Below are 27,274 nucleotides of genomic sequence, written 5' to 3' on the forward strand. Positions count from 1 at the left end.
TGTATAAACACTTGATTTTATTCTCAACAGAATAATCCAACAAAGGGCGAAGAAGCGTTTTCAGTATAATAAATGAAGCACTGGGATAAAAATGACTGTGATCAGGGTGGGCTTTAAAGTGCAGGTACAAACACTGGCTGAGGGGTGACTTACAACAAAAACTCTTCATTAAGTCAACACTGAGGACAGTCTGAGAGGGCTGCACAGAAAACATAACAGGATGATCATACAGAGCTTTCTCACGTCCATTCATTTTATATAGAAACAGCTACAAATAATGTCATAACGGTAATCTTCAGACATTTAAAGCTGGTATTATATTACTAAACTGCAGACATATGGAAATTCATTGTAAACGTGGTGCATTTTGGCAGTGTGTGATTGTGATTAAAAACAGGCAAAATAACCAATTAACCAATTTTACTGGTCTCAGGTCTGATTTAGATGTTTAGACTTCACCTGAAGGGACGATGCATTTTATTAGTGTTAGATTAACAGTGAAGTAGGAAGCCAAAACAACAATGGAGAGGGGAAATTGCTGTAGCCTTAAATTACAGAAGCTAATATGATCATTTGTGTTCCTCACTGTGCAGCCCTCACATGTATCTTCATAACAAACATCTCTATAATGGAAGAACCTAACTGGATACCCTTGTGAATGTACAGTAATGCCTCTGAGACGACATCGAGAGTGACCACACTCTTTTTACACAAAAACCTCACAAAACCGTCCTCCGTCTCTGTTCTTAAAAAAAAAAAAAAGTCTCGAACCAAACGACAACTTGTGGGTTTAATTCTTAGGTGAGCAGCGTATAAAAATAAACTTTATGTTACAAAGTGAAAGCAGAGGTGCTGGACGTTTTACGTTGTTTCTTCCAGCTTTGAAAAAAACAGGGAAGACGCACGGATGCCAGCAAACTATTGCAAAGCCGATGATACTTGGTAATCGTAGCTAAATTACAGCACATAGTGTTCACGACTGAAACTGCATTTATAATATTTAATATAATATTTAATGTTTACAAACCGCAACCAACAAATCCCACTCATTCTGCCTTCAAGGTTGTTTTGTCAATGGTTGTTTTGACAAAAAAAGTCTAAACAAAATCCACTTCTTATCCATTTCTGGAGGTTTCATCTGCATCTCACCGTCTCGCTCAGCCTGAAAAAGTCGGTAAGAGTTAAGATTTTTGTGTCACAACACTTTGTTTGAAGTTCTTGTAATTGTAAAAGGAAACTTTGGTATTTTTCAGCCTGAACCACATTTTCTCCTTCAGTTCAGTTCGGCACACTATTTTCCGTGGATGGTACCAATGGAACCGTTCAGTACCGTCCCCATGTTTGGTCCCCCCTCTGTTGGGGTACCTAGCACACAGATGTGGTACTAAAAAGGTGGAGCTGTGAACACTGCAGTCTGATTGGTCAGTAGAGGACGGTCACTCTGCTCAGGGCTGAGTTGTGGCTGGTTTTGAGGCTCATGTAACCACTGTTCATACTGTGGAGAGTCTTATTAGTAAACTGTAACTATAAAATGAAAGGATGTTTTGCTGCCTCTCACAGCAGCTGGAGTCTGAGAAAAAATAACTTCATTCACTGGGCCGACTGCCGGCAACTTTTAAGGTGGAACGTTAGCTTATTTAATGTATGAGGTGATGACGCAATCCATCAGCACACCTTAAATTTCACTGTGACAACTTTTACCATCACCCAGCTTTTATAGTCTCTCTTGGATGATACACTTTTAGTAATAAGTGGATCTTCAAATGTTTAAAAATACATATTAATTTATATAAAAAAGCATCACGGAGCATCCTTCCTGTGGGCTACAGCAACACTAAACCCCTGAGCTTGCCTGAGAAGGACTAAATGCACAAAGCTGCTATTTTTAAATATCCCATGGAGAGAGACTCTCACTGCAGCCTGTTTTAGTTTATTGTGAAAATGTCGGTGTGCAGCCTCGTTCTGTGGACGATAAACGAGGTGCAGACTTCCATCTGTGTCACCGATAATGAGGAAGTGACAACAACCCCGCCCACATTTAAGAGGATTGTTTGTGGTGAAAACGCTAAAAGGGACCAAGGGTCTGGGTACCATGTCTGAAAGGTTACTGTTGGTTCGCAAAGGTACCATACTGAAAGTGTTTGGTGGAAACGGGGCTTGTGTGACCTATAGACACTTCACCATTTGAAATTGGTGGAGTGTTGAGAGAGAGCGTTGCAGCCAGCAGCAGTAAAACAAACCACAACGTAACCGCTTGGGGCATTTGTTCACTGTTGATGTACATCCACTACAAGTGCTTGATTTTGCCATTGATATGCTCAGATTGTGTCCGACAACATTATGGAAAGGATCCCTGCAGAGAAATGAAACGTTTTCCTTGATATTGTTTGTTTGTCATTGTGTGTAGCCAAGTCTCGCTCAAGGAGATGTCTGGTTCTGAAATCGAGAGCCGATTTGTGGAAAAAACAACGGTGGAAACGTTAGTGAGAGTTGGAGGGAGGAGTGCAGGGAAGAATGTGTTGTGGAAGAGAACAGAAAGTGTAGCTTAGTGTCATCTAAAATACTTATAACTTCACAGCTGAATATTTAGCCCATTTCGACATAGTGGGAAAAGTCTGCAAGATGTCAGAATGAAACTTCTCCTTGAGCGAGACGTGGTTCTTTCTGTAAAGCCTAGTTCACTTACACGATTTTCACCGCGATTGTGACGTCGCAGAGGATCTTGAGAGCCACCTTGGGTCGGAGGTGAGTCGGCAGATAGTCTGCCACGACGAGTCCTCATGTGTGAACAAGCCTACGAGCAAGTCGCCCCCTCGTCTGTGACTGGGACTGGATATCTGGCATGCTAGAAAACTGGAAAAGTATGACACGACTGACAAAGAGCATCAGCCAATGAGAGGCGGGATACGTCCCACATCAGTACGCAGGAGGACGGAAGAAATGTGAGGAGGACAAGCCGCAGGGTTGCTAGGTCCGCTTATTAGCCGCGACTTTGGGCTTGTTTCTGAAGTGGAGTTGCTTATTTGGGCTTGCTCTCTAAATGTCGCCTTTCTCTCTCTATATATATCTGTCGCTTCTTTTGGGCTTGTTTCCATAGCCCCGGTTGCTTGTTTCTCTCCCAGGATCTGGCAACACTGACAAGCCGGCAAGCAACAACAACAATGGCGGCGTCCACAGGATCACAGGGAGCGCGTTGTGTTTGGACCCAGGCCCTGGAGGCAGGTCTGATTCAACACTGGGAAGAATATCCATGCCTTTACCATGTGTCGTCTCCAAGTTTGGTGACGTCACTGTGTTATCTGGGGCTCTGTCGGTGAGGGCTCGGTGGAGAAATCTTGTGGTGTGCACACACAGGTCGTAACGCAGTTGGCGAGACTCCCGCTGACCGAAACACACGTCACCAGGTATGAACACTCAAAAGATTACAATAGTCTCTGCGATGCAAAATCAGGGTGAAAATCGTGTAATGTGAACTAGGCTTAAGTTGTCACAACAATTGGAGCCTCTCAGCAACAAAAACAAGCACTTTAAGTCGACGTAAACTGACGTGGCACAACTGCTTGTAGATATCACACTGCAGCTAGTTTCCCCCATGCGGGTCTCTCAATACTGAAATAATTATAAAAGTTCCAGTCTCCAATATTCACTCAGACACAAGAAGGCTGAAAAACACCAAAGCTCACTTTAAATTCACACTTAAATTCACAAAAAAGCCTCATGCTTAAGCTTAAGTGTATGTTCAAGATTTTAAATGAGTTAAAAATACACATCTTTACCCAACAGTGCTAAAAAATCCCTAAAATTTTCGTCCAACTGAAAATTTTCAAAACTTTTAGCCGGAGCTTGAAGGAAAATTGGAGATTTGCAGACACTGTCACAACATCAGGGCTTAAACCTTTAAAGGTAATGTCACATTTGTGTCACATGGCAGCAAAAACTTTCATCATGGAAACTAAAACTAAAGTCCACTTAAAGGTCCAGTCTGTATTTTCGTTTTTGACAGAAGCTATGATCTAACTTTGAGGGCATGTACAGTATATCTGGCTGCAGAGCAAGGTTACATTTTTTCTTGCACTGGCTAACAGTTTCACCGTCTGAGTCAAAACTACGTTTCTCTTTAGAATAGGTCCTTGGAAGTACAACTAACCACCGAACTGACAAACCCACCAACTCAACCAGCACTGAACAGCAACGGGCTGACTGAAGGTGGTGATTTCACATCCTGGACAATAATAACAAAATTTAAAAAAAAAAAAAAAAGGAAAACCTGACAGAGTAGGACAAAAGCAATTACTGTTTACAAGTGTTACAAAAAAACTATCCTTCAGCTTTAGAAGTGATGCAAGTACGTTGTACACACTTTGTGTTAAAGTAGGAATAGTTAACAAAATAGCTCATACAAAACTTTAATCCATGAAACTACATTTAAAGCATTTATTTATGTCTGTGTGTTTATGCTTCACTAGAATCAGTGAATAGTCTGTAGTTTCCTCAGATGCAGAGGTCTGAAGATTGAAACCTGTAAATAATCGTAGCAGAGAGGAGAGTTATTGACGTGTTAATCTATAGAGAAGAAACAGAAACCTGAACTTTCATTTACTCTGAAACTGTAATGGACGCAGGTGTGTTAAAGGAAAAATCCAACAGATTTTGTTGACATTCTGGATAAATTTGTGATGCTCTTTGCATTCTAGCCTCTGCTGGAATCCTACATTTCCCAGAATGCCTCCACAATGCAAAGCACATCACGTGTAGCTGCTTTTCTGTCTACATTAAAGGGTTTTACAGGTGGATTTGTCCTTTAATGTGTGCGAGACAAAGCTTTATCTGGAAGATCAAACTGGTTCAAACGTCGAGCACCCATCCTGCTGAAGGTCCCTCGAGCACAGACATACAGTCCCTACTTGGTGCTGTTGAGCTGACCTCTGTAGAAGGAGGGTCAGCCAAATTAAAAAATAAAAAAACCCATCCCTACAGGGATCTGTTAAGTGTCTCATCACTCCTTCAGGGAAATAAAATCCCAGTTCACACACACACACACACACACACACAAAGAAGACATTTAACTGCAGCATATAAAATTATTGAAATAACTGTGCCTCTATCTGAAGATTTACTGCATCTCTGACGTTATGAAAAAAGGTTTATGAAAGGTCTAATGTCACATTTCATTGTTGTTATATTGTCAAAGTTCAACTCTAAGTATCAAAGGATCAAAACTCTCAAATCTGAGAAAGCTAACAGGAATTAAAAGCAGAAGCTTCCCAAACATCAACGGATTCTACCTTGTGTTGGACAGCTTCTTCTCTTGCTGTCTCAGTTCGTCCCACATTTAGACATTAATGCTGCATGCCCTGATTTATGTATTAAAACAAACAGGATTATAGAACTCTGAGATGTAAAATGCCAAAAAGACGAATAATCAGCCTATCTGTGGTAAACATGACGTACAAAGTACTGGTTATAGAGGTAATAAAGTGTTTTCTTCTCGTATAAACATTTCTCGCAGAAATCACCATGATAAGAACTGGTATCAAGAACCGATGAGGAATCAGACGGATAAGCAGAATCAGAACTGGTGTTAATAAAAATCCAAACGATACCAAACCCCGGTGAGACCGGGTACAAAAACACTTGGGTGTGTGCTGCCTGGAGGGTTGGACAGGCTGCCTGCAGGTCACTGGTCCCGAGCTTCATACAGCAGCTTGGCCGCCTGTGAGGGAAGACAGAGATTTAAAAGAACATGTTAATGCAGCGCAAGGATACATCACATCAACAGCTACAACTCTGCTATTCAGATTCAGATTCACAACACTTTATTGCTCCATAGTGAGACCTTACAGCTGCTCTTATACCATATACACACAGAGTAATGATAAGAAAATGGAAACAGAATAAGAAGTATGCTGGTAAAAATGTGTATTATGCTACAATATATATAACACGAGGGCTAAAATCATAAAAACAATAAAGACAATGTTAAAAAAATGGAGATTCGCTGTATTCGGGGTGGGTGATACGGCCCTAAAATAGTATCATGATATTTCAGGGTATTTTTGCAGTGACAATATTCTTGAGAATATGACAAAGTAGTAAAAAAAAATTTATTATTAATTTAAGAACAAAATAAGTGATATATTTTTACAGTTTGCATCAAATATTCAGTAAAAACTAAACAAAAGAAATGTCCCCTGGGATCTATATATATAAATCAACAGGTGATTTATATTAAATTAGATTTTACATTCTTAGATCATTATCATCAGTGAGACAAAAATGCAAACTTAAGCCTGAAGGTGGAGCCAGAGGACAGGCCATGTTGTGACCCCTCTACAGTGTGCTTTGCTCTTGATGCTAACTTATTAGTTAACTATTGGCATGCTAACATGTATGCATTAAGTACAATTGAGCTATTTAACATTAATGTGCTAACACATAATTACTCTCCAACAGTTTACGGTGTAACAGTGACGTCACCAGAGAACAGGTGGTAAATCGTCACATTACAGGAGCTGACAGTACAGAACATTTAGCATGATAGACAATTCATCATCAGAACTGTTGCAGATTGATTCTCTGTGGATCAATTAATCAATTAAATCAACTAATTATTTAAACTCCAGTCTTCCTAATGTCGTCTGCGTTGACTTAAAGGAGAAGTCCGGTATTTAGCACTTTGAGCCTAAGACCAAAAGTTTGACGATTGCTCCTTTTCAGAGAATTTGGCTTTCCCCTGCCTGGCTTAACACTGCTGCCTATGGCCATGTGTGAACCTGTCCTAAAACCACCCTAAACATTCGTTTTCAAAGCCATGAAACTCAGCAAGTGGTCAGTGGTGTTCATTGATGTTCTGACAGAAAAATCGTAGCAAACTGTGGTCTCCATCTGTGTTTTCGTTCTTCATCTTGATTGTGGAACTATGTTTTCAGCTGCCTCACACCCGTGTGTAAACTTCCGCTTGATCGTTCCTTTGACTGTGAAGCGTGACACACTTCAGCCCACTAGATGGCAATAATGCTCCTTTACGTGGGTGTCGCCAACCGGCAGGAAACCATTGCAATGTAAGAAGAAGGTTGGCATTGTGTTCAAAGGCATCGTACTGCGCAGGTTGTTTACAAGCGAGTAATCCACTGTGCAGTTGTTTCAACTTATTACAAAACTTTTTCGTTCGTTTTCGTTCTTCCTCCAGGAGCGCACACAGCACTGTCGAGTTGGCACTTTCGCTGAGCTAAAAGACTACAATGACTACAACCTTGTCGTAAACAACCCCCCTCCTGTTTCTGGTGGCGGATTACTACCAACGGACAATGAGGCTTCTATAGAAAATGAACAGGGTAGACAAAATGTCAAATAAATCATCATGAAAAACACAGTTTGCTTTCATACATGGCCATAGGCAGCAGTGTTAAGCCAGGCAGGGGAAAGCCAAATTCACAGAAAAGGACCAATCGTCACTATTTTGGTCTTAACCACTCTATTTCATCATAAACAACCCAGAAATGGGGCTCAAAGTGCAAAATACTGGACTTCTCCTTTAATGTGCAAAAAAGAAGCCAACAGTAGACTCAGACATGCACGATACATTAAAACAGGAGACAGTTGTTCCTTTGACACAGCTCCACATTGTGTATAATGTGATGAGTGTGTATTTACACTCAGCAGGACTGTAAGACTTTAATAAACTGTATTAGATACACGTACACTGTTTGCAGTGCAGTGACATCGTACCTTGTGCATCGCAGCCAACCATAACGAGGCCACCTTCTTGTCGTCTGCTGCCTCCATACGGAGCTGCTGGGCGTCCTGAGAGCCCATTGGCTTGTAGTGGAGCAGCATGCCGCTGGCCCGTGACGTCCCTCCTGCACCCACACACAAACACACACATATCTGTAAGATAACCAGATTGATGGATTAAACTGAATGAGCCTATTTGTCAAAGAAAATGTATTTTGTGAGTCTTCTGTCTTCATAAATTATCAGGCAGCAAGAAACAAGACTGGAGTCCTCAGCTCAGACTGGATGACATTTTGAAGAAAGTTATCTCGACATTTTAAAGTCTGTCACTTTTCTCCTCAAAGCACTCACCTCACGAACACTTTGGGAAAAAGCTAAGACTTCTTTTAAACACTGTAAAAAAAACCTTCTACACAAATAAAGTTTACATCTTTGTCTCACTAAAAACAACTACAGGTTATTTAATGAATAATAAACAAAAGAAAGGGAAATGTGCAGCAAACAAAGAAACAAACCAAAAATAAAAATGTCAAGATATCCCTTAGTCACAAACTGTGTCCCCATGACAGCAGCCTCAAAACTATCAATAACAAACTCTTTAAATGATTCATGCACAATCACACAGATGTCGCAACAGAAGAGATGTGAGGGGAAGAAACAAAACAATTTTTTTAAAAAAAAGGAAGATAAGAATCAATGAGAGAACACAACAAGAAAACACAGTCACCTTCAAAATAAAATGCAGCACAGCCACCAGAAGAAAATGTTGGCACTGTACGTGTCTGCAGACCACAAATTTGTTACAAACGAACATTTCATATCAGCATTTTTAAAATGACCTTGTATATGAGCTGAATGTTTTTTACCAAGTTGTTGCTGCTACTCAGCGGCTCTTTGGCCACCAAATGAGGGTGTTTTTAGCGACTTGCTCCTGTTTTTCCACCGGGGATAGTGCCACAAAGTGCAATTGTTTATACAAAGTCATATCTTGATACGCGCGATATTTCATTGACATATTGACGTCATACTGTTACCCACGGCAACAACAAGCACGGCTGAAAGCGAAATTATTACGGTCTCTGCGGTGGTTCCAAAAAAAGGAGCAGCTTCAGTAGTGTGGAATAAACTGTGGCGTCCTGAATGTTTCATGAACAGCCCCGGACTTCTCAGACTCTTTTAGTGACTTACCGCTCAGAGGGAACTCATTCAGCGGCTCCTCTGGCAGCAGCACAGCGTCTCTCCCTCTCCTCTCATGAGTCGGTGTGGTCGAGTGATTTTGTCGTAAACCTTCGGTAATGTAAACCTACTTGAATAAACTCCATATATGTGAATGTGTGATAGTTGTAGTATCATAACAGCCTGTCACAGGTTACAGCGTGATGATTAGAGGAGAAATGGCAGAGCATAAAGGTCCAGGTGGAAAAAACACAACTCAATCATTTAAGATTTTACTAAAAGAAGGAAATCAGCTGTTGATTTATATATATAGATCCCAGGGGACATTTTTTGTATTTGGGAGCTGTTTAAATGTGTAATTAGTGGTAGATTTTATTTAGTTGGAACTATTAATATTGTAACAGAATCTGAATCTCACTCTGAGAAGAAATGAGAGATCATTTTTGTTTTTAGTATCGGCATGGTCACTACCTGGAGCTCGCATAAACGGATCCTGGGTTTGTTGAAGGTGGCAGTGCTGTTTGGGCTGAGAAAGCCTGTGAGTTTATCTATCTCCTTTAACTTTAGGTTATATTGGAATTATGCTATGTAGCGTGTGAAATGGGGTATGGTGAATGTGCTAGGAAAGGTAGTACCGGCACAGTCACTACCTGGAGCTCACATGAACGGAGCCTGGGTTTGTTGAAGGTGGCAGTGCTGTTTGGGCTGAGAAAGCCATGTGTAAGTAAGGTAAAGGACGTTATTGGGTTGGTGCGGGGAGCAGTGAGACCTGGCATTAGGGGAGTGTCTCTGGGACGCCAGAGATCACTGTCTAGCCTCCTGGAGGTGTCGTGGGACCAGCTAGACCAAACACTTGTGAAAGGAGGTTCCCACCTGATGACCCCAAAGACATGTTAGTTATCACTGCTCACTGGTCTGTATAGTTAAGCCTTGCCATAATAGCTTATCATAGGGCTTAGGAGGTTATTGATCTGTCAGTTTTTCCAGATGTGACTGTGCCAAAACATCTTTTTTCCCCCCTAAACCGAACCATGTTACCCACAGTGTTAAAACGTAAAGAGGCCTAGTTTTAACGCATCTACTACATAATAACTTACAGATGTAATGTATCGGTGGTTTGCTGAAACATACAATGCCAACATTTTTTCTGCCGATTGGGTTGAAAATGAAGCACCAAAACGGTAGAAGTAGAAGGAGTAGTCAGGCTCAACATGCTCAAATAATACAATAGCTGCCACCATTTTATGAGAAGTTTGTGGTTAGATGTATGCATTGCTGTGCGACACAAACATGCTGAATGCAGGGGACAGGAATGTCAGATTTTTGGACTCAGAGACATGTTAAAACATAAAAGGAGAACAGTATCTTTGGTTTTATTTTCAGGCATCATCATGCACACAGGATGAAAAAAAAACGGATCTGGAAAAAAAAGGAGGATGGAGTGATGACGATGAGTGACCCAACCAACACCAGAGTGAACCGAAGCTAACCTTCAGAGATATACTGACTGTCCAGCAGACTGGTGTAAGTGTGAATGTCATTCTCTGAGCCCAGAGGAAGAAGAAGAAGAGCCGGGACGCCAGAGTCAAAGCAGCAGAGGAGAAACAGTTTGTTAGTGTTCGTTTAAAACAAAAGTGTTAGTGTTAATCAAGAAATTATTCAGTTGGTTAGTGGATCCATCTCATGGAAAATAAAACATGGTGGAGACACAAGAATTTCCAGTAATTAACACAACAGAAAAGAAGCAATACACTTTAAATTCTGATTTCAACACCTGATCTTGGGGCTGTCTGTAACAGAGTCTCACCTCCTGGACTCGACCCGTCTGTCAAAATCTGCATGCTGGAGATCCGAGACAGCTCCACCTCAAAGTGACTTTCACCGTCGAGGAACAGATACCTGACGATTGGATAGAAAGTAAAAATAATTTTAAGAAATCAACACAACTAATAATATAGTATATTGCTTTTTCAGTCCACGAGAAACATTTTGCTGCGGCAAAATAATGACTGAGGTGAGATGAACAGACAGGATGAGACAGATGTTGACAAAGTTTTCCTTTGGGGACATCATTAACAGTTGAAAAAAAGATAATAAATCGCAGCATATTTAAAACCGCAATAATATTGTATTGTGACAATATCTTAAAGAGGATCCTCTGGTGATTCCCACCCATAATATATATATATATATATATATATATATATATATATATATATATATATATATATATATATATATATATATATATATGTTGTAATCATGATGTGTGGATATGTGGAATTAAAAACAAATAAATTAAAGCCCACCTGTGGTTGTTGGAGAGGCGACACGTCATGGTTTCAGACTTCTCCGACGTTCCCAAAGTGACGACGAAGGTGCCACCTGGAAACAGAACAACAAGTCCACAAGTGGTAAACAGAAAAAGCAAGTATTTTGGCCGTAACAATGGAGCCATATCTTCCACCAAAAAGGCACAGAATTGGAGTTCTTTTGTACAAATGAAAAGACCAACCAGACCCCAAAATTTAAAACTGGCATGATGTTAAACCCTCAAAAATGTTTTGGTATCGACTGAAATCTCCATCTCCAATCCACAGCTGAGTGCCTGGTCAGATGTGTGTTTTAGTGCAAAGAGAAAAAGACAATTAGTTTGATAACTGATTAATTGTTTCACTCATTTATAGAGAATAAAATGTCAAATATTTTCCACTTGCAGCCTCTAAAATGTGTTGATTTTGAGCTGATCTTTGAGTTTTTGCAATATGACAATGCCACTTTGTGCTCTTCTGGAATCTGTGATGAGCATTTTTGCTCTAATTCTGACATTTTATACTTTAAATTAAATGACGGGTTAAAATAAAAACATACTTGAGAGATTAGTCAATAACCCCAGAAATTGAAAGTTGTGCAACCGTATTGTTCATTGTTGATTCTTTTGTAAAATGGAAAAGGGATTTTTGTAAAACATTTTTTATTTTTAAAAAAAATCTGGGATTCTGATGATTGTGTCTGTGATTAGATTTGAACATTTTGGTTGATGTTAAATATTATTTATTTCACGTCTTTGTTACAGTCTGTTTATTCCGAGGAGCAGCTACAGATGCAGTTCTGCATATCGATGCTTAGTGGAAGCAATAAAATAATTTTTTTTACCCAATTAAATACTTTTTAAGTCAATAAAATATTTTTTATGTTATTTAAGTCATTTTTTTAAATTAATATTTTGTGTCAAATTACTGATTTTTTAGTTATCTTCGGTCAAATTGCTGCAAAATCTAACTTTGTAACGGCAGCGTCTGTTTGTGTTGTCTACCCTTTTCATCATTTTTTTGTTTTATTTTTCTCTCTTTTTGCGAACAGGAGTGGTGATTACACCACTTTAAAACCAAATAAATAAATTGGTTTTAAAATGTATTTAGTAAGCAGCAGTGTAATGAGCAGGATAATGTGCAGTAAGTGGGTCATAACTGCTAAACGAGTCCCAACAGGGTGATGCAGGACCCCAGTGCGAAGCAACAATGACCCGCCTGCTGCACATTACTTACAAGAGCATTAACTCGTCGTTGCTTGGGTTGAAACTAATGGCTGATCAGGCTTTTGAATAATCAAATAATACTTCTGTCTGTTGAAGTTCTCAGATTCAAACCAACAACCCTGATCTAGCTGTAGTTCAGGAGTCAGCTGACGCTTCTATCTTCATCTTCTGTGACCTTGTGTTTTCTGCTGATCTATTGATAACTCCATCATCAATAAAGCAGGAGGCCCCCCCAGCATGCTGCAGGCTCTACATCACAGGCATTCAGCCGGCCGTCGTCCTGCAGCTCCGGGCTGCTGATGGATTTTTCATTAAGAGCTGCTGCTGCTGTGTATTTATAGCTACACACTGACCCACACTCAACAACAACACAATGGATTATCAGGGCAGGAGGAGGAGGAGGAGGAGGAGGAAGGGGCACTCTGTTAGATTATTTCAGAGATGATTTTAATAGTATTTCTGCTTCCTGTGCAAAGCGACAGGGGACTGTGGGCGTCACGTGACGTGTGTCGGGTCATAAAGTCATATACTGATAATAAATCAGAGGCAGGTTTCAGTCTGAGACACTGAGCAACATTTCAAACCCTGATCTTAGGTTCTTTGAGTTGCCATGACTTACTCAGATGAAAACCAAACTCCAAAATCTGACAAATGACATATGAAACAGTGACTGGAACTTATCCCAAATTTTAACATTCATATTCTACTATCTAACTTTTTGGCAGGACTTCTAATTCTCGGTGATGAGTTACCTTTACTTAATCAAAAGTCTTGTGTCGTTTACTTTGCTGTTTGAAATTATGGTGGACCTTTTAATACAATTTGTTCTGTAAAGCAACAGTAACAGAGTTAAACGATTATTGGATTAATGAATTAGTCCATCAAAATTTGAATTTTCAAGCTAAAACTCTGGTTTCAGCTTCTCAAATGAGCAGATTTGATGCTTCTTTTTATCATATGTGACAGTTAACTGGATATTTTGAGGGATTTAAACATTTTAAATACGTCATTTTGCACTCTGAGAATTTATTTCTGTCTATTATCAGGTCAAACAATTAAACACGATCTTCCCAGGCATTGCAGATAAGCAAAATGCTACTGCTGGCTAAAGCCTAGTTCACATTACATGATTTTCACCGCGATTTTGACGTTGCAGAGGATCTTGAGAGCCACCTTGGGTCGGAGGTGAGTCGGCCGATAGTCTGCCACAACGAGTCCTCAAGTGTGAACAAGCCTACGAGCAAGTCGCCCCCTCGTCTGTGACTGGGACTGGATATCTGGCATGCTAGAAAACTGGAGAAGTGTGACACGACTGACAAAGAGCATCAGCCAATGAGAGGCGGGATACGTCCCATGTCAGCACGCAGGAGGACGGAAGAAATGTGAGGAGGACAAGCCGCAGGGTTGCCAGGTCCGCTTATTAGCCGCGACTTTGGGCTTGTTTCTGAAGTGGAGTTGCTTATTTGGGCTCGCTCTCTAAATGTCACCTTTCTCTATATATATCCATCGCTTCTTTTGGGCTTGTTTCCATAGCCCTGGTTGCTTGTTTCTCTCCCAAGATCTGGCAACACTGACAAGCCAGCAAGCAACAACAATAATGGCAGCGTCCACAGGATCACGAGGAGTGCGTTGTGTTTGAACCCAGGCCCTGGAGGCAGGTCTGATTCAACACTGGGAAGAATATCCATGCCTTTACCATGTGTCGTCTCCAAGTTAAAAAACGCAGTTTGGTGACGTCACCGCGTTATCTGGGGCTCTGTCGGTGAGGGCTCGGTGGAGAAATCTTGTGGTGTGCACACACAGGTCGTAACGCAGTTGGTGAGACTACCGCTGACAGAAACACACGTCTCTGTGACGCATTTTGCGGGTTGAAAATCGTGTAATGTGAACTAGCCTTAACTTTACTCACACGTTAAACATTCCCGTCACCAACCAGCTGCAGACGCCGACCTGTTTCACGTGATAGTCGTGATGTTTCAACAGTCACCACTTGACTTTAAATTAATTATATGAGAAGCGTATTCTTTTCAGTAACATGTTTTAGGATTTTTATGAAGATGTTTTTAAAAAAATTGCCAAAACAATTTATGTTCAAACCATTTCCAAACCTGGAAAACAGTTTTCGTCATTTTATTTCTCCAGGAATTTCATGACAGTGCGGACCCTGTTTACCAATAATCCTGAGCATTCTTTACCACTGATGTTTTGTGGATATGCACATAACTAATTTCACTCCTAATATGATTCTTGACAGGGTGAGAAACAGCATTTACACCAAACGTAAAGGGAAGGATTTAGAAAAGTGGAACTTCACTCTATAAACCACTTTAGAAACTGAAAGGGTTGCATGATAAAAAAATAAAATGGTCTAGGTTGAACTTCTCACCTCCCAGAAGCACTTTGAGCTGCTTTTCGTAGAACTCCATCTCCTTCTGGGAGGCCAGGCTGCACTCGGTGCACTGCCGCACCGGATCCACGAAACACATGCGAGGCAGCGCCACCTTCTTACTGCAGCATTTATCGCAGAAACACCGGCCGCACCGCCGACAGTGATGCTGCGGGGAAGAATCAGTTGCAGTCACATTTACTGACAGTTTGCTTATTCATCTTGTTCATATTGTGCATGTAACACTAAAGGAACAGTTCACCCCAAAAATGAAACACACATATTTTCCCGCTTGCCTGTAGTGCTGTTTATCAGTCTAGATTGTTTTGGTGTGAGTTGCGGAGTGTTGGAGATATCGGCTGTAGAGATGTCTGCGTTCTTGTGGTGTGTATATGTATATTTTTGATTTGGGGGTGAACTGTCTCTTTAAATACAAAACAAAACCATAAAGTATTATATGATGATATTCAGGGAATAAAGTAGTGTGCATGTGGCATTTTAAAAGAAGCACTTGTTCTGCCTTGCAATAAATCATGAGGTTATTAATTTCACCAATCACTGCATGAACCTGTGCTCATTTCTGCATCAACACACTTATCCTCATGAGGCCACCAAACGTTCAATCAGACACTTTTTTAACCATATAAATTTGTCATATATTCGCATGTATAATCAAGACGTTATAGGGAAAGAAAATGCTGTACATACAACAATAACAACCCCTGTGGTTTCTGTTGGAGTCTGACTGATGCAGAGACAGGAAGTCTGTCAGCAGAAACTGCAGTGTATTAAGTTTTTGTTCCAGTTCAGGCCAGAAAGTAACGATTTGACCAGAAGTCTCAGAAGCTGGTGAATAAAATCTGAATCACCGACACTCACCAGATATACTGAGATCATCTGGTGTGACAGCCAAGTAGAAAATGATGAGTACAGCGTTTTTAAAAGGACAGGAAATTAAACACTTCAGCTGTTTGTCCAAAACAATAAGCTTCATAAGGAACACTCATCTTCTCTACATTTAGTGGATTTACAAACTAGATCAAACACAGAAAAACACTAAAACTGTTGTGCTTAAACCTCAAGAAGGCCGAGAGCTGAGTGATATGAAACCCATCTGTCATTTAGACTTCTTATTTTAACTTAAGTTTAAAAGGTACAGTGTAGGATTTATGGAGATTTAGTGGCATTTAGCAGAGAGGACTGCAGATTGTCACCAGCTGAAACTTCTCCTGGTTAGAATTCCTTCAGTGTTCATTGTTCAGGAGGTTTTTAACGTGATCCATAAATGCAGCTGGGCGATAATCGATCTCATAACAGGATCGCAATATGTGTCGATGACGATGATATACTATAGTCATTTTTATTCTATATGGATGGACCTAGATGGATCCAAACAGTGTGTCATGCAGCAGGAGTTAACAGACGTGTCACTGTGCTGAGGTGAGGAGGAGTTAAAAGTAGTGTGGACATAATGGAAAGAGGATAAATAAGTGGAAGTGAGGAGCAAAGAGGCAGAAGAAGAGCTGGCGTTATCCTTAAAAAAAGGGCGAAATTGTGGATAAAAAAGGTCGCACAACATCAATAATTTGGAAGTAGTTTGGCTAAATGAAAGGCGACGACGCACGGACAGAGACGATATGCAAAACATATCGTCGATTGGTGCCGACCAGGACGGGAAACAGAACAAAACCAAGATTGCTACCCAGCGACTACACTGAGAGCTTGGGAATCTGCGCCAAAGCTGCAGGAAGTTTGCCAACAAGTGTTGCTCAGTTGCCGAACACTAGCGGGGCTGCACCTAAACAGCAATCAATAGTGTCCTCTTTTGCCGCCGTAACCCCGAATGGGAAGCGATCGAAGAGGAGCAGAGATATAACAGACACAGTTGCATACTGTCTAGCTGCACATGATGCCCATGAGCACAGTGGAGAAAGACGGGTTAAAGAAAACTGGTCTGTCTCAGCTTTACGACGAGTGCCGGGGGAACCTGGAAAATCATTTGTCAGACATCATCAGGATACTTTTTAAACTCACAGATTAATCAAATTTCATATCCAGGGTTTTCCCTTGTTTTTTCGAGACCAAGGAGGCAAAGGCCTGTGGCGGGGGGCATCTTGACAGCTGTACTTTTAGATACGGTCCCCCCTCTATTAAATATGAAAGGAGGCCCCCACATGCTTGAGCTTTACACTGCTGGCTTGTATAATCAGAACAGACATGTCCTCTGATTTTCAGCCTTCTATGATTATATTTACCCTTTACAGCAGGCACATCCTGACAGCTGAGAATATTACTGTCAGGTATTGTGCCCCCTCTATTAAATATGAAAGGAGGCTGAAAATCACAGGACATGGGCTTCCTTCGCCTTTCAAATGGGGCAGAGCTCCGTGGGAAACAGTAGGAGAGACACAGCCCGAGGGGGAACCGGGATCTGACACAATACCGGAGGGAGAGGCAGGTCCGTGGAGCTGTGCGCCGGACGAAAAAACAAGCGCGTCGCACCGAATGCGTGCCGCTACGGCGTCGCTTTGGGTTGTGAGTGCGCATGATATGCGTCTACATTGAAAGTAATGGGTTTGTGCGTGCAAAAGACGCTACATCTGAACGCCCCCCATGCACACACACACAGCCCACCTTTGTATATATAATGTGATAAATATCGATATTGATCAATACAGGAAAAAAAAAATAAGGCCGTTTTTACGTTCTGATGCAATTTGGTGTGTCAGAGATGGCCATTAGCCTAGCACCTGCTAATGTGTGCTCACCTTTCTCTCTTATAAGCTTAGATTCAAATGAACAAGATGAACATCTATCTCTCCGTCATCATCTCTTGCTCTCCAAAACAAACGGACCTGCTGATTTAAACCAGTAAAAACACTGAATAAAGCAGTTTCATGGTAAAAAAAAAACAGTGTTTCTCTGATGCTGCTATTCGCTGAGGGGCTGCTAATGACCGTGGTTGACGTGAAAACACATGTGTCTCTATCTAGACAAAGTGTTTCGTTTGTCCATTCAGGGCTACTGTAGAAACATGGCGGTGCAACATGACAATCTCCATAGACGAGGACCTGCTCCCTATGTAGATATAAACAGCTCATTCTAAGGTGACAAAAACACAACAATTCTTATTTCTAGGTGATTATACACCAAAGAAAACACTGGACCTTTAGAATACACACAGTAATGAAGGTGGTTGAGTTTTCGAAGTACCAGCTACTGTGGAGAAATGATTTCCTGAGCTAATTTTACCATAAAGAGGAAGAATTTTCTACCAGCTATGCAAAGAAACTGGGACAGGACAGAGCAGAGCAACAGATCGACAGTGTTATTATGTCAGCAGTCACTGGAAAGAAATGTCACCACAGAGGCCTCAGTGTGTCTCCGTGCCAAAGTAAATGAACAGAAGCCAGGTGTGGAAATAAATCAGGTTTCACAACATAGACAAAAATGAAGGCCTCAAACTTTCTATTCTTCGTGCATGTGTGTCCCTCGTGTGTGTTTTTTTCCTCCAGTCAGATAAAGCTGAGATTTGTTGTCGTGATTGTGTTTGCAGCAACAAGACAAACCTTTCTCCTGATGAAGTCAAACTTGGTGTCACACTGCATACATCTCGGGCACTGGAGGACGGGAGAGAGGACAAACAGGATGTTACACAACGTGCAGAGCTCAAGTTCAGCAGCTGGTTATAAAAAAAGGTTTGAAGCAGAGTTTCTAATCACATGTTCTTAATGCTTTCCTGACATTAAGTCACCAATGGGACAAAAAAAGTGTTGCTGTAAGATAAATATGTCTTTAAATAACCAAAAGACCCAAAGGTATTTAATTTACTATCACAGAAGACCAAAAATAACGACAAAAATTCACATTTAACAAGTCAAAACCAGTTCATTCTGGCACTTTTCTTTACTAAATCTACATTATAATGATTAATCAACAATCAAAACAGCTGCATATTCATTTTCTGCTGACTCCTTAATCAATGAATCAACGAATTGTTTCAGCTCTGTATGTTTTTACTGATTTGTTTCCTTACAGTTAACAAATGCTGTTAATTCCTCTTGTAAATCGTGGTAGGATTGATCCATTAAATCTATTAAACAGACACAAACCTTCACTTTTAGATCACAAATACAAGGAGGTATAATGCATAAGAACGTTCTCTACAGCCTCTTTAGTCGTGTTTTACGCTACAAATAAAGTAAATTCAGGAGTTTTACTGAAATCCAAGTGTTTTTCCATGTTGTTATAGCTACTTTTACTTCTGTTAAGGACTTGAGTGATTCTTGAAACAGTTTTCAAACTAATAATATATCACAGAGGACCAAAAAAACAACATTTGAGAAGTGAAAACCAGTTCATTTTTTGGCTATTCAAGTCTGTTTTGACGTGTTTTTGACGTGCTGCAAGCCAAATTTCCCATTCACAACAATAATGAACTGAAATCAATTAAGACAGACAGAAAGCTTCACTTTTCGAACAGAAATATAAGGAAATATGATGCAGAAAAAACTTCTTTAAAAAGGCTTTTTAGCCATGTTTTACTTTACTAAAACTGTAATGCAGGACTTTAACTTGTGTTTAAGTGTTTTTCCATAATATTATGTCTAGTTTTACTTCTGTAAAGGACTTGAATGCTTCATCTAACACTTTTGTAACCCAATATATATCACAGAGGACTTAAAACAACAACAACGAATACTCTAATTTGAGAAGCGAAAACCAGTTCATTTTTGGCTCTTTCAGTCTGTTTTGATGTGTTTTTGACGTGCAGCAAGCCAAATTTCTCATGCACAACAATAATGAACTGAAATCAATTAAAACAGACACAAAGCTTCACTTTTCGAACAGAAAAGGAAATATGATGCGGGAGAAACTTCTTTAAAGGCTTTTTTAGCCATGTTTACCTTCCCGAATATTATCAATGGAGGACTTCTACTTGTGTTTAAGCTTTTTTCCATAATAGTATGGCCACCTGTACTTCTGTAAAGGATATGAATGCTTCTTCTGTTACTTTTCTAACTAATCCTATATCACAGAAGATTAAAAGAACAGCAAATATTAATATTCGAGAGGTCAAAACCAGCTCATTTTTCGGTCTGTTTTGACGAGTTTTTGAAGTGCTGCAAGCCAAATTTCCCATTCACGACTGTAATGAACTAGAATCAAATAAAACAGACACAAGCCTTCACTTTTAGATCAGAAATATAATGCGTAAGAAAAAATTTTACAGCCTTTTTCAGCTTATTAATATTGTCAATACAGGAATTTTATGTATGTTACGTGTTTCTCCATGTTGGTATAGCTATTTTTACTTCTGTGAAGGACATAAATACTACTAACATGGAATAATAATACTTATACATCACTAAAAAACTAACATTTGAAAAGACAAGACTGTTTATTTTTGTCACTTTTCTTCACAAAATGATTGAAATTCATGTCACAATAGCTGCAGAATTAATTTCTGTGGCTTCACAAATCAGTTAATCCTAAACTAACTGCCTCAGCTCTCTATGTTTTTACTTTTTGTTTGCTCACAGACAACTCATACTGTTTTTATTACTATTGTAGGTTCATTTATACTGCTTTTCTCTGGTGTTATGTTTTGTTTTCGCATGCTGCTGTGAGCAAAATTCCCAAATGTCCTACCCATGCAGGACAAAAAAAGACTGAACTGAAACATACAAACATATTCAGTTTTAATTCAGAAATAGAAAGAGGTAGGGTGCAGGGACAAAAAGTAATTTACAGTCTTTTTTTTTTTTTTTTTTTAGGAAAATCTGAGACTGTTTTACTTAAGTAATGTACTGAATGCAGGAATTTCTACTTACGTTTAAGTGTTTTTCCATGTTCTGACCTCTTATATATCACAGATGACTAAAAAACAACATTAAATATTTACATTTGAAAAGTTAAAACCATAAGTTGTGGCACTTTTGCTTATGAAATGATTTAAATTCACTACCAGAGTAGTTAAAGATTATTCTGGTGATTAAACTAAATGTTAAAGTTCTGCATGTGTTTTTATTTGTTCCCCTTTCGCTATAATTTTTTTTTTAAATATTTCGTTGCTACTTCTCCTCTACAGGTTTTTAATGTATATTTTGACTTGTTATTCACATGCTGCTGAAAGCTAAATCCCCCATGCAGGACACAAAAGAACTGAACTCATACACAGTTCCTCAGTCTTGGATCTGGGCCAGGTGCGTAAAACACCTTAAGATAAGATTGTCCTTAAAGTCCAAATTAAGGTTTCTTTGGGGAAAAAAAAAGTCAGCTGCACAAAACATCCTTAAATCTTCTCCTTCAGATTTCCTTAAAATGCTTACTTAACAATTTAAGTTTTTCTCATTATTGGAATCTTTTACTTAAAGGATTACTTAAAGTTCTTTTGTCACTTAAATGTATTTTTCACTTCACTTTTTTTCCACTTAAAACAATTTTAAAAGCAATAAGAGCTAACAAAACAAAAACTGCTTACGTTAACATACATTTTACAGCCTTAAGGATTAGTGCATCTATTGATTAAAAGAATCGTTAAACCGTCAGACCTTAGTACCCAAAGTAAGGACACAAACAAAGGTTCCGCTGACTCCATCTTAACTGCAACATGGCTGAGCTTACAGAGGATAATGAAAAACAATAAGGCTTCCAGAGAAGAGTGTTCTGTGACCGGGAGAACACACAGATGGACACACTTAATGACGAACACATGATTTCCTGCTATAAATTTCACCAAGTCGATTTATGACTGAGGATTGCTCAACTTTCCAAAGCTGCAGTCCCTTTACAACTAATAATTGCTCTGTGGGTTTTATGCAACGGAATCTTTCCAGTCAGTTATTGATGAGGTATTTCATGTAAGCCTTTAGTGTCATACTTAAGGAACAAACTTAAGGTGTTTTGTGCAACCAGCCCCTAAACTTTAGAGATTTATGCCGTAGGAAAAGTACTTTACAGCCTTTTGTTTTGCTCAAATAATATTCTAAATGCAAAACTTTTACTTGCAACAAAGTGTTTCTGCATTAATATACTGCTGCTCCTGCTTCAGTAAAGGACTTAAATGTTTATTCTAACACATTAAACCTCATTAAACCCATGCATGTTCCTCTTGACCACTGCTTACAGATTAATCTTGTGCAAGGAAAGCAGCAGCAGAGAAATGATTAACTCTGCTGGCTGTATTTCAGTGTCAGCCTGGTCAAAGTGCCTCTGTTGGACACAGACAGCTCTGTGTGCCTCCTCCTGTAGTTTTACAGCACCGTGACACAAACAGACAGACAGCTACTGACTGCGGAGCTAACACAGCTGCTAGCTGCAACATGGCAGGCTACGTGCGGACGTGGCTGTTAGCTAACAGACACAACTACCGATGTTTTCTCACTTTAACTAACTCCAGTGAAGATATGACATCATGACAGAGTCTGGCTGCTAGTTTTAACAATTAACTAGCTGGTTATCTGACAGGCTAAGCGTGTTAGCTGCCAGGCCGGTCGTGAAACGCCCAGTCCCGGGGCCAACTGCGATGTCCAGCTGCGTTCAGTTAGCCGCAGCTAGCATGGAGGAGACCGGATGTTCGGAGGCTTTACAAAATAAAAGCGTTTCACTCGCAACACCTTGATATGTAGCCTCACTATTTTTTGTTGTTGTGTTGTTTGTGTTTGTACAATATGTATTTTTTGCTTCTACATTTTTTTTGTCGCTTATCCATGCACCAGCACACCAAAGCAGATTCCCTATATGTGAAAACCTTCATGGCAATAAACCAGCATTTCAGAGGTGATTAATGTACTTTTACTCCACTACACTGGTTTAAATTTTAGTTATTGATTCGATTATTGATTTAAAATGTTATCAGCTAATAAATGATGTATAAAATTAATAACATAATTAAAATTCAGTAATGCACAATATTGGATTTTTGGCTGATATGTAACAACTCCTTTTCCCCACCTAATTTTAGTGATCGTCAACTCTCTTCTGTCGTGAAATTAACATCATATTAAGCAGCATACTCTTATTATTATGGTCCACCAGCGAATGGAGACATGAAATACAATACTTTTTAGTGTGTGTAATATAAATTAATTGTGCAAAAATTTAAAAAAAGCATGTTAGCTGATTAATAGTTCATTTTAAAGCCGATATCGGCCAATACCGTATTATTGAGCTTCCCTATTAAAATTAGCTCCACTTTCTTTTCCAGTTGCATCATTAACAAATACATGTACGCACCAATAACTATAATCCACTATTATAATGTAGATTATTCTGAATAGGGCCATTCTGCACAATAAGTACTTTTACTTTTGATACTCTAAGTGGCCTATATTCAGTTACATGCTAATACTTTTGTACTTTTACTTCAGTTAAGCTGTGAGAGCTGATGCTACTTTTACTTTTTCACCACAACTTAGTACATTGACTCAAGTACTGTACTTAAGCATAACTATGAGGTACAATCTGCCACTTTATATCCTACTGTGCAACATGTCAGAGACAATCACTGTACATTTTACTCTACTACAGATTTATTTAAGTTATTTTGCATATTCATATTGTCATCATTATAATTATTATTATCATAAATCAAGCAAAACAGACCACTGAGGCCAACTTCATGATATGGGGTGAACAATAAGTGGAAGCATAAATTAGCAGAAAGCAGAAAATACTCGAGGAAAGTACCCAAAAATTGTACTTAAGTACAGTACTTAAAGAGGTACTATGCCCCAAAATTTGAAACATGTTATTCCTATGGTCTAAGAGTCTAAAAATACTAGTAAAAGTGAACAACTCTTTTTTCAAATTCACAAGCCAGAGTGCTAAAATTCTAATTTGTGATGTCATTTTTCCAGCTGAAAACACCCGGTGCTCGGCAGGATACGCCCAGCTGGGAGCATTTCAGACAGAATTTTTTTCTGGTTGCTATGATATGGAATATCCACAGATGTAAACATGCTGACACAAGGCAGAGTACTCGCTTTGGATGAGGAGAAAGGTGACGCATGTAGGGAGAGATGACGGACCCGCTGGTCTGTGTGGTTTCATGAGAGGAAACATAATATATACACAGTGTGTTAACAGATTTCTCCTCCAGTGCTATCATTGTTCAGCACTTGTACATATTAGTTGTGATGGTTTGTCTTGACTGTGATTGAATGGCTGAGGTAACAGTGACGAGCGTGGCATTCATACCCAAAGATGAACATTTTTCAACTCTCAACACTCCAAAATTCCCCCATTTATTGCCTGTGTGGCAGCTCCAGACTTTATACCCAATGACATCATAAGTTTGAGACTTTGGTTTCTGGCTCTGAGAGAGAGCAGCTCATGTTCTCAAATATTGACTTAACTTTCCAAGGCCGAGGAAATAACATATTGGAAGTCTTAATTTAGGTCGTGCTCCCCTTTAATGTAAAGCTGTGCAAGCAGGACTGTTGTTAGAAACTGAATATTTTTCACTTCAGTTTTGCTACTTTTAGTTTTTGACTACTACTGTATACATTTAGTCAAGTGCTGCACTTTAGTACTGTTATGAGGTACATGTACTTTACCTGCGTGATACCATTTTGTCCACTGTTTCTCTACAACATTTCGGAGGCAAATAGTTTTCATGTTGCTCCTCTACATAGATTTCAGTTCCAGTTACTTTGCAGATTTGTATTATTAATACAAAATACAGACAATACACTTTAACCTGTTTTGATATTTTAACAATCTCCTTTTTTATTTGATTTAAATGTCTTTAAATTTGAATTGAATCGTGTGAATTGTTGAGCCTGAGTCACTGTTGGGACAGACAATAAAGTGCATCTATCTATCTCTCAATATTTCTATAATCAACTCATAAATAATGATGTGTTGTTGTTAAATCAAGCCACCCAGGCCACTGAGCATGAGCTGATCATGATTAAAAACGACATTAATTGCCTCTAAGTAAACTGGAGTAGAAGTATAAAGTAGCAGAGGATGAAAATAATAAAGTACCTCAAGACTAAGCTGAAATCCAGCAGCCTACATGAGTAACTGTGTTTAATTATATTTCTTTTCATTGCTAAAAAACAACTTAAGTTTAGTCTTAGGTGCATTTATAATAATACAAAATAAACAATTATCGTTCATAATGTGACTTATTGTGCTGCCAATGCTGCTGAGCTCGCAAACACCGCCTTTATTTTGAAAATCCCGACCGGAACTGCCGTGTTAAACTCCTAGCTAGCTTCACGCTGTCAAACAAATCCTCCCCGCCTCGTCTCACCTCTTTATCCGGGACCCACTGCGGCTCGTCCAGGGAGAACGGGCTGTTAAAGGCGCCATTTTCAGGCACCATGCGAAGGCCGCTGGGGCTCCGGACGAGTTTCTTTCCGTCAGGCACCGCGGACATGTTTCTGTTAGCGGCTGTTTCTCCTCTCGTTGCAGCACAGACTCCTTCTGGCACCAGCTCCTGTAGGGACACGCCCTCTGTCGATGATTGACAGGGTCTTTAACCAATCAGAGAGCTCCTCCCGGGACACGCCCTCATAGAATGACTGACAGGTTCAACGAATCAGAGCACAGAGTTGATGTCACGTGGTGAGTCGGGTTCAGTGGACTGTTTTGGTTTTTACAACTCTGCTGCAGGAGGGAGGACATTAAAGCACACACTAAGAGTTTATTAAACAATCTCAGTTTAATACTGATGCGTCTATATGATCTATGTAAGCTAATAATAATATTATGATAATAATAATAATAAAAGCTTTAGGGGAAATAGGGGAAAATAACAGCATGTACACATTATATATCCCACATACATATAAATAATTACAAAATTATCTATTGTCGAGTTAAGTGGACATCATACATTATGTATCCACTATACATTTTTTTAGGTCAGATAAATAGACAGTGGTGCCTCTAATGGATAGTATTTTTATTTTGGCTAATTAGCCCGAATGCTAGTGGTAGTGCTAACTATTGTGGGTACATGATTTGTATGTTTTTATATGTGTGTTTTGTTATTTATGATGGCAGCTTTCTGTCATGCATTTTGCCCCAAACAGTAAACTGCATCACATAAGTACGGAAGCAAAAAGAGGCCAAAAAGGATTTAGTAATTGTGAAATTCAGGGCCTGTTTATACGGTTTCGTATATTTCTGAAAACGAGTATTTATCTTTGCGTTTGCGCCTATCATTTACACGTAAGTGGCGTTTTCCTCGACAAAAACAGAGATTTTCAAAAACCAAAGTGAAAGTTTTTAAAAATATCCGTTGCTATGGAGACATGTAAACAGGACAGACGGAGATTTTGGAAAACGACGACGTTGCACCCTAGCTGGTGCATGCCCAATAGGCGCCCAGGAACCACAACAACAATGGCGGATATATGCCGTTGTGTTCGCACTTTTGGGACTACTTATGAGCTTACAAATGAACTTAGCACTGCTGCATCAACATCACCGCTACATTGGAGCACAAAGACGTCTGCTGTGCCCAATATTAGTAAGTGCATAGCAGCTAACTATGCTACATGAGGTTAAACTGTAGTTTATCATTGTTTTATCACGAGCGCCAAGAGGAAAACAAATCACTGTGCATGCGCAGAACGTTCTGCTATGGTGTTTGACATATGGCGTATGCCACCTACTGGCCTGGCATGCTTATTGCAGCAAAAAGCTGCCGTTTCTGCGTTTTCTTGTAAACGGATATGGTTTTCACAACTGATCGTGTAAACCCAGATTATTTTTTTTTTTATACGTGATAGATAAAAATCCGTTTTTATTTGTATCGGTATCCGTGTCAACAAGGCTTTAGAAAACACTGAATATTTATCATGGAAATGCAAATACCACTAATTTTATTGTGCTTAAACATATTTTATTTTGTTTATACTTGTTTTTAGGCCCTATATATATTTATGATCATGTATATGAACTTTTGTGGTTTGAATTTTTCACTGTAAGATTTTCGTGAAGGTAATCTCAAGTTGTGAAACTTTAAAAACATGAATTTAAACACAAATGCAGATACATAAAAATCATCATTATCATTTTCTGATTAAAAAAATACAGCCAAAAAAAAAGGACCAAGAATTAAAGATGATAAATTAAAACTTTCACAACCAGGCTGAGTTCAGCATCAGGTAATGTTGTGTCAGTTTAACCGAAAAAAATTCTGAAATGTTGAAACTTAAAATTGTCTTTGTATAATTTTTAGAGGAAAATTTAACCAGATAAATTCAGATTCAAGTGACATAATTAAATTATATTTTTGGACTTTCTGTGCTTCCATACAGGCTGCTCTTCATTTACGTTTGTGTGAACTACATTCAGAGCTTAAAAATGTTGTAGACTAGAAATATAAAGTACCATAAGTACAAGTACCTCAGAATTGTTGTGCTTTAGTAAAGTGCATGGATCAGATTGGATTTTAAAAATCACAGAACAAACATGAA

General features: G+C 39.3%; 1 protein-coding gene across 2 annotated transcripts; it reads right to left on the reverse strand.

Annotated features, from left to right (window-relative positions):
• On the reverse strand, positions 1-25,305 carry zfyve21 (zinc finger, FYVE domain containing 21). 2 transcript variants are annotated; one of them, XM_033643640.2, is made up of 8 exons: positions 25,099-25,305; positions 18,404-18,454; positions 14,835-15,003; positions 11,220-11,295; positions 10,718-10,809; positions 10,401-10,454; positions 7,729-7,859; positions 1-5,713 (listed from the first exon to the last, which is right to left on the reverse strand). In XM_033643640.2, the coding sequence occupies exons 1-8, from the start codon at positions 25,222-25,224 to the stop codon at positions 5,678-5,680; spliced, it is 735 nt and encodes a 244-aa protein (XP_033499531.1). In that variant the 5' UTR covers positions 25,225-25,305; the 3' UTR covers positions 1-5,677. The 2 variants fall into 2 exon arrangements, with proteins under 2 accessions (XP_033499531.1, XP_033499532.1); XM_033643641.2 differs by lacking the exon at positions 10,401-10,454 and having other exon boundaries at positions 25,099-25,304.
• Between the last annotated feature and the right edge of the window lie 1,969 nt (positions 25,306-27,274).

Source organism: Epinephelus lanceolatus, chromosome 15, assembly GCF_041903045.1.
Source record: "Epinephelus lanceolatus isolate andai-2023 chromosome 15, ASM4190304v1, whole genome shotgun sequence".
Taxonomy (NCBI): Eukaryota; Metazoa; Chordata; class Actinopteri; order Perciformes; family Serranidae; genus Epinephelus; species Epinephelus lanceolatus.